The 14,237-nt window shown below is 38.8% G+C and overlaps 1 protein-coding gene across 4 annotated transcripts in view; it reads right to left on the reverse strand.

The window, feature by feature from the left end:
• The window catches only part of ITPR2 (inositol 1,4,5-trisphosphate receptor type 2), a 270,236-nt gene that overhangs the window by 208,074 nt on the left and 47,925 nt on the right, over window positions 1–14,237 (reverse strand). For all 4 annotated transcript variants that reach the window (XM_048933484.1, XM_048933481.1, XM_048933480.1 and 1 more), the window contains exons 5-9: window positions 13,467–13,625; window positions 7,669–7,767; window positions 7,135–7,218; window positions 5,702–5,848; window positions 4,783–4,878 (exon numbers count right to left, since the gene is read on the reverse strand). In XM_048933484.1, coding sequence (XP_048789441.1) covers window positions 4,783–4,878; window positions 5,702–5,848; window positions 7,135–7,218; window positions 7,669–7,767; window positions 13,467–13,625 — 585 coding nt within the window. The remainder of the gene's footprint in view (window positions 1–4,782; window positions 4,879–5,701; window positions 5,849–7,134; window positions 7,219–7,668; window positions 7,768–13,466; window positions 13,626–14,237) is intronic.

Consider the following 14,237-nt stretch of genomic DNA (forward strand, 5'->3'; position numbering starts at 1 on the left):
AGCTTAGAGTCTAAATCTCTTGCTACAGATCTGTCTCAATACTCAACAAAATCAAGTGCTTTTGACATTAACAGCAGAACTCCCACTGTCTCCAAAGAACAAGTAGAGGAGAATTTCTCCTCTACTGAACCAGGAACCAAGCTGAATACTTGGTTCCACCTTTTACTGATTTCAGCGTTTTTGGAATGACTGATCCAGTGGCTTCAGATTTCCAAATGTCAGACATGGAAGAGAACTACCACCAGATTCCTGTTGTCCCAATCTTACACAAAACATGAAACAGTTTCTTCAGCATAGTCATCTCATGTCTTAAGTAATGGGCTGAGAGCATACCTGTATGTCATGTGTCAGAGCATACCCACGGGGAATGACAGGGCAGCAATGGGCAATTAGCAAATGCCTACCACTGAGTCTCCTTTTTAGCAAGAGTCCTTCAGGATGACTCAGCTTCAGTCAGAGTAGTGTGGTCTATGGTATTAATAGGTCTTATGAAACTTCAAAGCATACTGATGAAAATCGGCTTAAGTAATATCATGTGAAAAGGGGATGAAAGGAAAGAGTACAACTGAAACTGAATCAGAATTCAGGTATCAGAGAACCCTTCACTTTTCAAAGGTACCTAAAGCTGGGTCACTGTGATTCTTCATAACCTGTAATGTAGGACTTACACATCCCTATTTCTTTCAAGTTTATAAGAATCAGATATGCTCACTTGCATGTTTTGTTCACTGAATAATAGTACTGCCTCAATTTTATTTTTTTAAACTACTTACTGTAGCACTGACACATTCTGTAAGTTTATCAATTGAAAAATTCTGAATTGTTTGCAGTAACTGGCATGAACCCCCAGATCACCTGCTGGACTTAATAAGCTGCAGTGACATCCTTCTGCTACTTAGGTCAGACCCACTTAGCCACAAATAAGGCTGATCAGTTATTTACACCCGGCATGAGACGCCTGAGAGAAGAAGAGAAGGCACAGCATTACTACATCATAGAAACCTACTTGCAGAGGAGAAAAAGGGAATACTCCGGTGAGGGACACTTCTGCTCATTGTGTGAGATTTCACCTATTCAAAATTCCCCTGCAAAATTCTCAGTGCTAAACATCACCTTAATTTACATAAAGATGAAGTAAGGAAATTTTGGTTGTAAAAAGTGATAAATTCTGATTTACAATTGCTCAGACTGTAACATAAATTGTATCATTAGCCAACTACAAAATACTTAAAAGTTTCATGAATTTCATTTACTTATTTGTACTTATTCCACTCCAGAGACCTTAATCATGGCAGTTTAATCAAAATCAAGTCACAGCAACGTGTTGACAATTCACACTATGAGTAATCTTCCTGTGCTGCAATAGTAAAGATAAGAGTTTGGTAAGCTCTGCCCCACTGATTTGAAGTTAACTTATAAACATTTGGTTTCTGCTTCCCTGTTCATAATTCTTTGATGTGCATGCCTGGCTGGTGTATTGAGCTTGATACGTGAACTGCGTAAAATACAGTTCCCAGATTTTTATTACAGCATTACCTTTAATATTTCCACCAGTGGGTATTTCACACTTCATAGATACAGTAGCTAATGCGCCTCTCAAATCATAGCATATCATTTCTGTTCAGCCAAAGTGCTTTTCCAGATCTCACTCTCAACATTACAAGTCATCTTGATGGGGATTTCCCTTCCAGAGGTAGAAGGGTCACAAGCTCAGGTTCTGCATTCAGTGAAGTGTGACTCCTCTTCACCTGGAGATTTTTCTCCTGAAAAATCTCTGAGCTGGTGAAGTACAGGATAAGGAAGCTCATCTGTCAATCAGCAAGCTTCAGTGCCGAGAGGGCACAGTGGAGAAAAAAGCTGATTCCATCAGTCTAGCTAGTCTGAATAAAGCCTTTCTAGCAGAAGTATCTGTTCCTCTCTAAAAAAAAAAAAAGGAACTGAGTGTACTGGTTGCCATTTGAAAATTAGTCAGTATTAAATACACAATAAAGCAAGCTGGCTTCAGACAAGCCAGAAATCTTGCTGCAGCGTGGAGGCAGCAGTGCAGAGAATATTAGTAAAGGAATGCTGGCCCACTGCCTTTAAAGAGATGATGCTCCTCACTCTTTCACACAGAGATTTCACCATTATCAGATTTTTAAATTGCACTATGAGTTACTACCCTAGCCAATGAAAAGATCCAAATTACATTCAGTCTTGCATGAAAAATAATGCAATTGCTTATGCTTTGATACTGATTTTGAAATAATTTGAAATACTTAAAAGTATGAATGTGGTTGTTTGCTCTTACTCTGAAATCAGACAAAAGTAAAAAGTGAAATCGGGACAGTGAGAATATAGAAGACTTGTCTACACACAGAAGTTGCACTGTTGCAAATTTAACTCAGTCCAGCTAGGGAAAGACTTCTTTCAGGGGTTCTCAGTGATTACAACTGGCTCTTGTAAATTTTCACACTTGTGCTTGCAAGATTAAGTCAAAAAGGCAATCCTACACAAACTTAACTAAATCGGTGATATAACTAGATACACAGATATCTATATATCTATATATCTAGATATAACTAGAACACAGATATAACTAGATGTAACTATTGATAGTTGATATAACTAGATATAACTAGAACACAGATCAGATCTAATATGGATTAGATATAATTTTAAAAGTTCACAACTTCTTGCAACCAGGGAAAAATCCAAGGCTCTCCTATTTCATAAAGTTTGTACCATTTCCTCTCCCCCAGCTTGTCAAGAGACCCATACTATTTTTAAGGACAATTATGTGTCCTAAAAGATATCAAGCTGCTCTTTTGTGAAGTCACAGCACTATTTTGCCTTTACATTATACACCAAATAATAATCAGACAAAATGTAAGATTTTCTTTTTCTTCCTCCTGGACTTCCTATTCCACTCAAAGGGGTAAATATTTCTTCAAACCCATTTTTATTCCAATTTTTAGTCAAAAGACAACTGTGCAACCTCAGAAACCTGCTATAATCACAACGCACAAGCATGACATCAGAAGCCATTACACCAACACATGACAAGTTTCTAGAGAACATAAAGGCACTTTGGGCCATGAAGAGATCGACACATCAGTATTATAGAAACATTTTCTAAAGCCTGCAAGAAGAAAATGAATGACAATTGCAGAATTAGAGCAGTCTCATGCATCTATTCTAATGTCTGCACATAAGCTTCTCTGATCAAGCTCAACTGTTACATTCATTCAATTTCAGTATAAAACGTTTTATCACTATATGTCTGAGCCAGAAAAGAACACTTGACTAATCACAGCACAATAATCAGTGATAAACAAGAGCAGAAAGGTAAGCAAATCCAAAGATTTAAAACACAAATATGGCAGACTTGTAACATTACTGCTACATATCTACAGAGAGAAAACTCTGGAGGGAAGAGGGGCCAAATAAAGCTAGTCAGTATTTAAGGACCATTTCCTCCAAGCCCAGAAGCAGTGTATCCTGAGAAAAAGGCAGGCAAGAATGCCAGGAGGCCTCCATGGATCAACAATTAGCTCTTAAACTTGGTTTAGCTCAAACGTAAATGCTATAGGGAGTGGAAGCAGGAACCTGGGAGGACTAAAAACAAGTTGACTGAGCAGCCAAGGGATCAGGTTATGAAAGGTACAACTCAGACAGAATTAAATCTACCCAGGACATCAATGGGAACAAGAAGAAATCCCACAGGTATATCAGTGATCTAAAGAAGGTCAGGAAAGATGTGGGCACTCTCTGGAAGAAAACTGAAGATCTGGTCACAAGGGATGAGGAGAAAGCTGAGGTGCTCAATGACTTTTTTGCCTCAGTCTTTACCAGCAAGGGCTCTAGCCACAATGCCCACGTTGCAGAATGTAATGGTGACAACTTGGAGAAGGTAGATCTGCCTGCTGGAGGTGAAGATCATGTTCAAGATGTTCTAAAGAAACTGAAGGTGCACAAATTCATGGGACCCCACAAGATCCATCCATGGGTTATGAGGGAACCGGTGGATGAAGTTGCCAAGTTGCTATCCATCATATTTGAAAGGTCATGGCACTCTGGTGAAGTTCCCACTGATTGAAAAACGGGGAAACATAACCCCAGTTTTCAAAAAGGGAAAATAAGATTCAGTGAACTACAGGCCAGGCATCTCTGTGCCTGGCAAGATCATGGAGCAGATCCTCCTGAAGGGTCTACTAAGGCACAGGGAAAATAAAGATGAGGTGATTGGTGGTAACCAACATGGCTTCACCAAGGGCAAGCCTGACAAACATAGTGGCCTTTTATGATGAAGCTACAGCAGTCAGTGGATAAAGGAAGAGCAACTAACGTCATCTGTCTGGACTTGTGCAAAGCATTTGACACTGTCCTGCATGACATCCTGATCACCAAATTAGAGAAAAATGGATTTGATGGAAGGACCACTCACTAGATAACGAATCGGCTGGATGGTTGCTTTCACAGAGTTGCGGTCAACTCCAACCCATGCATTCTATAGTACTATGTTTTCCTTGGCACCACAATGACTAACAGCAGATTCAAAATTCAACAGCACAGTGAAAATTAAGGTCACATGTTGTCTTGAACTCATCTACCAATGTACTGTAGCTCAGAAAATTTACAGCCATACAGTACGACACAGCAGCGTACATTCTGTTTTCCGCATCCAGGCCTGGTGTAGGATCTTCTCACAGACCTACCTACCTACAGTGGCTCTGAATTAGCAGGACACATTTTATAATTGGTTAAGCAGAACACAACCTCACGTTTAATTGACATTCTTACCTCTGCAGCTAAGTAGTTTCCAGTTGCCAAGTGCTTAAATCTAAACAAACTATTCCACTGTCCTGCCCCTCCCCGGCAAGGATCATGATGGACAACCTGTAAGAAGTACACATTTTTAATAGTGCTTTTCAAAATCATACTTAGATCACTGACAGTTCTTACAATGCATTCCAAATAAAAGCACGTAAACTACACCATTACAGTTTAACACACAGATATGTTCTGTGTTCACACTAAGCCCACATTAGATAATCACTAGTTACATTTTTTTTTTCCACTAGGTGACAGAAAATATGCCTCATATTACTTTCCAAGTAAGGAGCACTTTGTGTTAAAAGCACAAACTTGGTTCAACATCTAAGGACTTTTGGACACGGGAGTTACATTATTATAATGGCAAAAGCATGAGGCATTCCAGTTTCCTATGTTCCTTAGTTAACATTAATGTTCTTGCTAATCCCATTCAGCAAAGACAACCTTAATCAACCTAATATTAAACAGATGTTGATGTGCCCTGCTGCAGAAAAATATGCATTCACTTTCGTAAGATTTGTTGTCAGTCATAATCAATTTCAATATTCTACATTGCACAAAAAGTCAAATTTAAGCACTCACAACTCACAATACAAGTGTCATTCTACTGCCTTTGATAAAACTGCACAATTTGCATCAAGTCTGAATTTGACCTTTCATCATTACAGTGAAAATACACTTAAAAAACATCCTCTCTCCATATGCTCCCAGCAATGAAGCGTCTCTTCACTGTTCATCCTACACAAACTCCTTCATAAAATAATAACGGTTATGAGGAAGTATATGAGGATATCAAGAGGCTATGAATGATTCAAATTGTGGTAAAGTATTTTTACTGCACCCTGGCCTTCAGGTACTAAAACATATATGAAAAGGGAAAAAATACCTCTATCTCCCACAGTGCCTTAGAACTTGTTGCAGAGGTGGCTGACTGACGCAGTGTAGTACGAAGGAAAATATGCTGTTTCTTCTCATACTCGTCACAGGTCAGAAACTTCTCTTGCTCTGCATGAAACAACCTAACAACATCTCCCTAAAGTAAAACGGAAGAGAAACATTATTAAGTGGAAGGCAAAGTTGCTAGACTCAGTATGCGTTCTAGCGTCTAGTAATGTCATCACAGATGATGCAAAGAAAATATTTATTAGCTGCCAGGTGCTGGAGCAGGTACTAAGTTCAGAATACACAATCTTTGTAATGCATCTGGAAATTGTGTATAAAACGCAATAATTCCCTCCTGCATGACATCCATCTCCTTTTGTGAAAATAAAATTTCGTTCAGAGCACTGCAATGAATAGTTAATCCAAAGGTGACTTTCTATGTGAGTCATTCCCTAACTCCAGTCTTTCCTTAGGCTTTCCTGCCACAACTCTGTCTCTCACTTCTGAACCTTCATCTCTTGGTCCCATACATCCAGGTTCTCTCAAATCCACCTGACTCCACAGTCTCAACTTCTCAATAAATACAACAGGAACTTCTTGCTTTGCCTTGCCCCTCACCTTGCTCCTCCTTTCCAATACAGGAAATGTATTTACAAGTACCCCTCAATCTCTTTTGCTACCTATAAAACTACTGTTATTTTTCTATTCTCTGATATAATAGTCTTATCCCTTCTTCTCTGCAACCAAAACCAATGTCCCTTCTGTATTTCTTCCAGTAGCATCATTTTTGCTTCCTTCTGTCTCTCACCAAAGCTTGATACCTACCTCAATACCTAAAAAAAAAAAAAAGCCAGTTCATGATGACTTAGTAAGGTGTAAGTGAGAACAAATGAAATGTGCTTATTTATGAAAATATTTATATTTATAAATACATATTTATGAAAATACAAGTGACCTGGAGGTGCGCAAAGCTGAGTAAACCATCAGCTGTCTCATAACAACTGTTGTTATCTTCCATGCTTTGCTCCCTTCCCTGGCTTGTTAGACCTCCTTTGGTACCTTAGCCTAAACTGAAACATCACAGCAATTTTGTATAAAGCACTCTCCATTCTAGGCTTCAATTTTTCTCCAGGATCCTCTGTCTTCTGTCTTCTGTGGTAGAGGGAAGAGGCTGGAAACTAGTGCAATCCAGACAATTTCACTTAGTAAAATAACAACACCAAAAAAATTACCCTAGCTGGTGTAGGGCAGCAGGGAGGGACCCCTGATGAGTCCATAAAGTCCTGTTTTTTCTCTTTTTTTCCACCATTTAATATTTCTCTACAACCAAATAAGGCACAATTATTCAAATTTAAAATACATATGTATATATATATATATATATATATATATATATATATATATATATATATATACACACACACATATCATACTTACTCCTTTCAGTACATCATCTCGATAACTACTGAATTTCATGAACAAAGTTATCTTCCAGCTTGTGTTACAGTTGACAGCATTTACCTTGGGGGGAAAAAAAACATAATGGGAGTCTTAAAGATTGTTTGTTTGTTTTTTTTTCATCTATAAACACACATCACATTTAGGGTAGCAGAGGAGTTCCAGGTATGTGAGTAACATGCGTCCTGATGTGATTTAGAGTTCAGAATGACGGTGATGTTGGGTAAGTCTCAGTGGGTATTCTGTCTGCTTACAACGAAAGACTTAAATAGCTTATGAAAGAGGACTTACTCTTACATCAATGAGGGTTTCAGAAACTCATGCAAGGTTCATGAAGCTTTCAGTGCCAGGAAGAATTGTGCCAAGAATAAACACATTTCATCTTGGTTTTCTGAGGCCAAGCTGGAACCAGTGTTTAATACTGGTATCTAGCTTATGGCACTCTGGCTATCAGTAAAGAACACAATATAATACATCTCAGACTGACAATTACCTCTCCTCTGTTGAGCTCACCTCTTTACAGCCAGGGTTATCTAGAAGTTCAATGTTGCTAGCATGCAGTGGCTGCCCTGCGTTGACTGGCATCAATACAACTTTATCTCCAACAACAACCTGGAAGTCATAAAGAAAATGTAATTTAGACCTATGTAATTACCCAATAAAATGAAGTAATGTTATATTTTTCAAAAATGACTCAAATGCATGCTCTAGAAATAGCATTTGGTGAATTTACTTGCACACAAGTCACACACCAATAGAATATTTTTTTGGCCAGTTCTGTTCTCATGTGCCTCTGCAATTGCTTGGGTTCAAGACATGACACTAATGAGTCCTCACACTCTCAGTAAGCATGTCACTCAGTTCAGCAGAAACTCAAGTCCATGAAGTAAGAGATGAACCTATGAATTTCAGGAGCAGATCAGAAAATCTACAATTTACATTAAGTACTCTCTATCCCATATTTACTGCCAGTCACAAGGCAGAGAAAGCTTAGAAAATAATCTGTAATCAGACAGCAGAATTGTTTTCCCTCTATTGCTGTAAGACAGCCTATTCCATCAATGTCTTTCATTACAGAGAAGCCTTAAAAATTTGTATGTGACAAGACTTTTTAGCCCAGTGACTCCTCACTCTGTATGCCATCTTCTGGCAAACAGGCTCACGAGTTCTCTTGTTCAGACTGTATGACTGCAACCTGGGAAGGAACATAAACAACTGGAAATTCAAGAGAGGTGAATTCACTCCATCCCCTTTACTGTTACTCCCTAAATGACATTTGATGCTCAGCACGGGCACTGGTACATCAGCTAAGCGATCTTCTCTCTACAAGACAAATTCCTAGATGACTCCCTGCAAGCAAAGTCCCATGCCCTTGGAATTCTTTAATTATATAGACAGGGAGCAACAATATATGAAATTGGCTCTGACCTAAGAAGTGCTTGAAACGTGCACATGGAGAATTCAGTTCATACCTGAGAAGGGCAAAAAATCAATACACAGAGATTGGCACTGGTGTTCTGGTCTGTTATGTTGTTCCCAGCAATTTTAAGCACACACACACAAAGACAAGAAGTGGCTAAAAGTGATTTTGATATATGAAAAGCTGTAAAAGCCATGCTTTTTAGGAATACAAACAAAAATATGCTCTGCATTGATCAGCACATTTCCTACAAGAAGCCTGATTCAGCCCTATATAACTTCAGTGCAGATGAATTTGGCCCACTTATTGCAGGGGTGAAAAAGAAGGTTGGTTGTTTTTTTATCAACACAGCTAAAATAAAGAGTAGCAAAAGACAGTGCCATCATGCTCAGACTTCAGGTAACAATCCTGTTTGACCCAAGTAATGAGAAAAAGTCCACTGACAGAACCAAATAATGGTGACAAGGTGCCTTTACAGTACCTTACTTATGCAATACATTTCTGCATGCCATGCTTCACACAGTCATTACTTACAGACCATTTTAAGAAGTTAAGACCAGACAATTCATTAATCAAAAAACCATCAGGCTTGCAACCTGCAAAGTGGAATCAGGACCTCAAAATTATTGAAAGCACACCTGGACTATAACAGTAAGAGAACACATCATTGAGCATCCCATTAAGAAAAAAGAAAATTAAAAAGGCATCAGGAGAAAGGTATCTTAGAATGCATTCTGTGATTTTTATGGAGGCAACCAGAGGAAAAAAGAAGTACACAGCTACTCTGCTCTAGACACAACCTGAGAAGGAACAGTTACATGGGGTCATGGTTTCCATCTCAGTCTTCTACCCTGCTCCAAGTCGATATCAGTAATTGCCCTTGGTGCTGGCCAGCAACATCAGTTGCCACAGCAGCAATGAGATAGCCTATGTTCTTCTACTCCCTTTTTCTCCTTGCTTCCAGCCTCCAGAAAAGGCTGGGAAGGAAGGTACAGAGGTAATTTAACAGTGCTTGCTCCCTATACATTCTCCACCAGTGATACATAAAAAAAGAGCAAAGAGAGAATCCTGTTTTCGTACATACAGTGGCTTTTGGCAAGCTGCAATTCTGCTCTTTTGAATTCCTCCTATTCCCTGTCCATGCCCACATCTCCCACCTAAGTTCACTTCTGGCGCCAAATAACACTCCTGCACACCCAAAGCAATGGAGGCAGTACATGTTCATGTGTACACATGCCCATAGGCCCATAATTCCATCTGCAGAATCGTTCAATACAGAGATTACAGAAGAGAAAGCAATGCATTCCCAAGTTTGTCCTCTGCAAACATAGAATTAACAGCAGTCTTCTTTTCCCTAGGTACGTATGAGCACAGCCAGCCACAGTGTGCTGCAAATCAGTTGTCAGCAAGTGGTTTGACAGATCACAGAAACTCTTTCCTCAAACATACAAATGAAATCCTTAAATCTGCAAATGACACATAGCTTTTGAGGATCTAACTCCCAGTTCCTTTGACAAAACTCTTATTCTTTCTGGCCTAGATAATAAGCTTCCAGAGAATGATGAAATTCATACCGAAGTCAATAAGAATTCATCTTTTGAATGTAAAATAAACCTATAAGGTCCTTGAGTCTCAGATACAGCAGAATTCTAAATTTATACAACCCTGTTTGTCTGTGACTACAGAAGAGCCACAATCAAAATCCACCACATAGTCTTGTAGGTGGGGGATCAGTGTTGAAATCTCCTAGAGCAATTATTTGATTGCATATAAACTCAGTAAGTCCACCTAACAGGTACAACTACACTGCAACCAAGAATTAAGAGAAAATACTGTAGTACAGGTATGCTGTATCAGAAATACTGCCTGTCACAGTAAGCTATATTAGCTGTGAATAACTCCAAAGATACTGCAACAGAGATTTCAATTTGGACTAATTGTCCACATAGGTTACCAGGCACACTGAAGGCTCTGCTGCTCCACTTTCATCAAATTTGTGTTATAAGCCCACATGCCTGCCAGTCATATTCTTGTACTTCAAAGACAGCGAGGATGTGGCTCTGGGCAGCCTGGTCTAGCGATTGGTGACCCTGCCTGTGGCAGGGGGTTGAAACTAGATGATCATTACAGTCCTTTCCAACCCAGGACATTTTATGATTCTGTGAGTCTATGATTTTGTAGAACTTTCGGGGTTTGGAACAGATGATCTTTAACATTTCTTCCAACCTACACCATTCTAACTTTCCCATAGCAGGTGGCCATTCCTCAAGTTCAAAACCACTGTCCTCAGCATCCACCATCATCAAGTTTTTAAGCAACTAAAAATGGCAGACAACTAAAATGCAATCCATGCAGAGCTAATCCTGCTATCAGTGCTAATCTTGCTTTTCAGTATAACTGGAGCCAGCCCTGACCTTTATCAGTCAAATCTGTTATGGAAGGAGATGCAAAAAATATTGCCGAGTTATGCCAATTACTGTAAAATTTTGGCAATATTTTTTCATTACTTACATAATGAACCAATTGCTTCAGAAGCTACACAAAACCCTCTTCAGAAAAATTAGTTTTAAAATACTTCACAACGCTAAATAACCACAATGACTTATCAAAAAACTTACACACACATGACTTCCTATATCATAACTTCCCCCCTAAAAATGACCTTCTTTTCTTTTAGGGTATATTTGGACCTCCTTTGCCTGCGTTATCTCACACAGTAGCAGTCACTCAAGCAGTAAGTCAACATTTGCTTATACCATTTTAGAAACAGATTTTGTACAGACCTTCTGAAGTATGTTTTCTTAGGGAATTTCCTTTTTATAGCACAGAAGCTGAAAATGGAGAAAAAAACACACACACACAAAACAAAAAAAAGCAAAAGAGGTTTCTAAACAGAATAAGGACCTGATACATCAACCTAACTTCATGCACTAAGAGGTCAGAAGGAGAAAACTATAAAACAAACAATCTACATATTTTAAAAGATAACTCAGTGGAGGGATAAAGTGGCCCCAGCTTACGTGGATCAGGTGCTCTGTGAGCAACTGAGAGCGAAGGAGTTGCTGGAAGGGTGGAGCCTCTCTCGCCTTGTGGCGAGCAAATAAGGGTTTTCCCACATCACTTACTATTCCTGTTCCTCCTAATAGCAGCTGCTTAGTTTTTGTGTCTGATGAAAAGGTAGAAACAGACCATTTTTAAGAAAGCTACCAAAGGACTGCTGTTTAGCACTGGAATTTTGCAAAAAAAAATTATCAACATCTATTCATGCCTAGAAGGAGGAAAAGCCTGGGTCTCAGGACTTCCCTCTGTAAAATATTATGGAGAGCTCACCACTCAGAAAGAGAACAATTCCTAGTGACAGAAAATGAGCAGCAGTCAGGTCCAAAAAAGACCATTAATGTATTAGAAAACCTGACAATTTCCCACACTACGTTTTTAGTATAGACCCTGACAAATACCCACAGGAAACAGCAGGAAGGAGACCTGTAGAGATCCACCTGCGTAATGTGCTGCTACAGTGATCACTGCAGTGATATACTCAGTTTTCAGAAAAGCAAAATTGCTTCCAATCTTCCCATTTCTCATGTGCCCACAACTGTGTCAAATCACATCAAAAACTCTACAACAATCAGGACGACTTTAAAGGCTTAAGAGCGTTCTATTGTAAGTGTAACGGCTCACGCCTGCTTTGCAGATCACGCTATGGGTACCCTGGGTCTTCACTTTGGAAAACATCTCACATATTTACTTCCCAGACATGAGAAATTAAGATTAATAAATTAATGCTGAACTAATGTTATTCTAAGAAATTAAGCCAGTAAGGCAACAATAAGTCACTTCTTTTCTTTTTTAGAAGGAAAGGAATATGAGCTTAAGGTTTGATCCACAATACTTCTTTTGCCAAGCTGAAAAACCATGAAGATATGCCCCAGAGGATTACTCATGCTTGCTCCTTTTCTCTTGAATGTATAACAAAGAAAGACTATGACTTCATTGGTTTCTGATCATGAGTTGGGAATACAATCCCTCCCCTCCCCTCCCCACAACAGGAACTGCTGCCAAAAGGAACTGCAAACAACCACTCTCATCCAGGATAGCATCCAGGATAACTTCCTGGATAACTACAAAGTTAATGAGAGAAAATACACGAGAAAAGAAGCACTCCTGTCTGTGAAAAAAGCCTGTAAAAGCTCTTTCACAAGGGAGAGCTGGCAAACATTTCCAGCCAGGTCCATAAAATAGAACCAAACAAGTCTATTATGCAGCCTTCTCAGAGGTGGATCTGAATTTTCCACAGTGGACACTTAGGCCACAGTTGACTGAATGAAGAACAGAGTTCTGACCTCCTGGTATGGATCTCAGGTCTACAGCAAAGAATTCTCCTATGCATTCTTCCTCTTACCAATATGCAGAATCTCACTAATATTTACCCAGAAAATACCCATCAGACCATCAAACCCAATACCAGTCACAGAAGCCACTCTTGTGTTGAGAGGGGATATACATTTAAAGGCACATGCGTATTTTCAAGAGACATCCTCTGCTGACTTTTTCACAGAATTTTGTCCAGAATTTGAGTTTAAATAGACTCTAAGGGCTCTTAGAAAAAAAAAAAGAAAAAAAAAAGAAAAAAAAAAAAAAACACTTTCCTTCTAACATAAACCAGCATATAATAGATTGTCCATGCAAAATGTCCCAGTGCAGCAAAATTAGGGTCTCCAAATGCACCCTAAGCAGAGGCTTGGATGAATGCAGCAACATTTCAGGTTCCTGACCATATAATTTGATGCTTTTTATTTTTCTTTTTTTTATTTGCCCGTAGCAAAGAAATCATGTATCTTTTGGGAATATTCTGCCTTCTCCCTCTTACACATTCAGTATTTCCACGTACATTGTCACCTTCACTCCTTAGTTTCCAGAATGGCTGTATATAAAACCAGGATCCTTCATTCCCTGCAGCATCCAAAGACACTCGCATAGCATTCTTCTCTAGCAGAGCTGGTAATCGCTTATTGACTGTGAGGTACTTATTACTTTTTATGTGCAGTAGCTGTAAACAAATAACAAGTACAAAAATTAGTATAGATTTTGCATTTTGTTGCTCAAAGAGCAGGCACAGGATTTCACACTGCAATTATTTTTCGTAATATACAGAGGCAAAGTCAAAATAAAACTATAAGAGAGTTACCATAGTAAGTATACTGCAGGTTAGGAAAACAAACACTGTATATCAAATTGAGATAATTACATCCATCATCATCTTTTCACAGCATGTACTACACAGGCAGGGCAAGGGTCAATAATAGTATTATCTTCAGGTACTTCATCCATTCCAGGGAAGTTGTACTGCACTTAGGAACATAACTTCTGTCTCATGAATATGTCATAAAGTACAAATGACTTCAGTGATTTAAACAGAACTGCAAAGCACCTCTAAAGTATGATTTTGAAATGAATCTTGAACACATCATATATGTATTGACATTCAGATTCCAGACTGCAACAACGAAAAATGGTACATTATTTAAACACAGATGTAAAGTACTTCTGGTAGTCTTTAAATGAGACAGAAAAGCACATTATTGTAAACTTTACCAAGTTCCGTTTACCTGACCATTGACAACCCATATTACAGTGCTTAGCTTCATTTTCACCATGACTT

The sequence above is a fragment of the Lagopus muta genome, chromosome 1 (genome assembly GCF_023343835.1).
Source record: "Lagopus muta isolate bLagMut1 chromosome 1, bLagMut1 primary, whole genome shotgun sequence".
NCBI lineage: Eukaryota > Metazoa > Chordata > Aves > Galliformes > Phasianidae > Lagopus > Lagopus muta.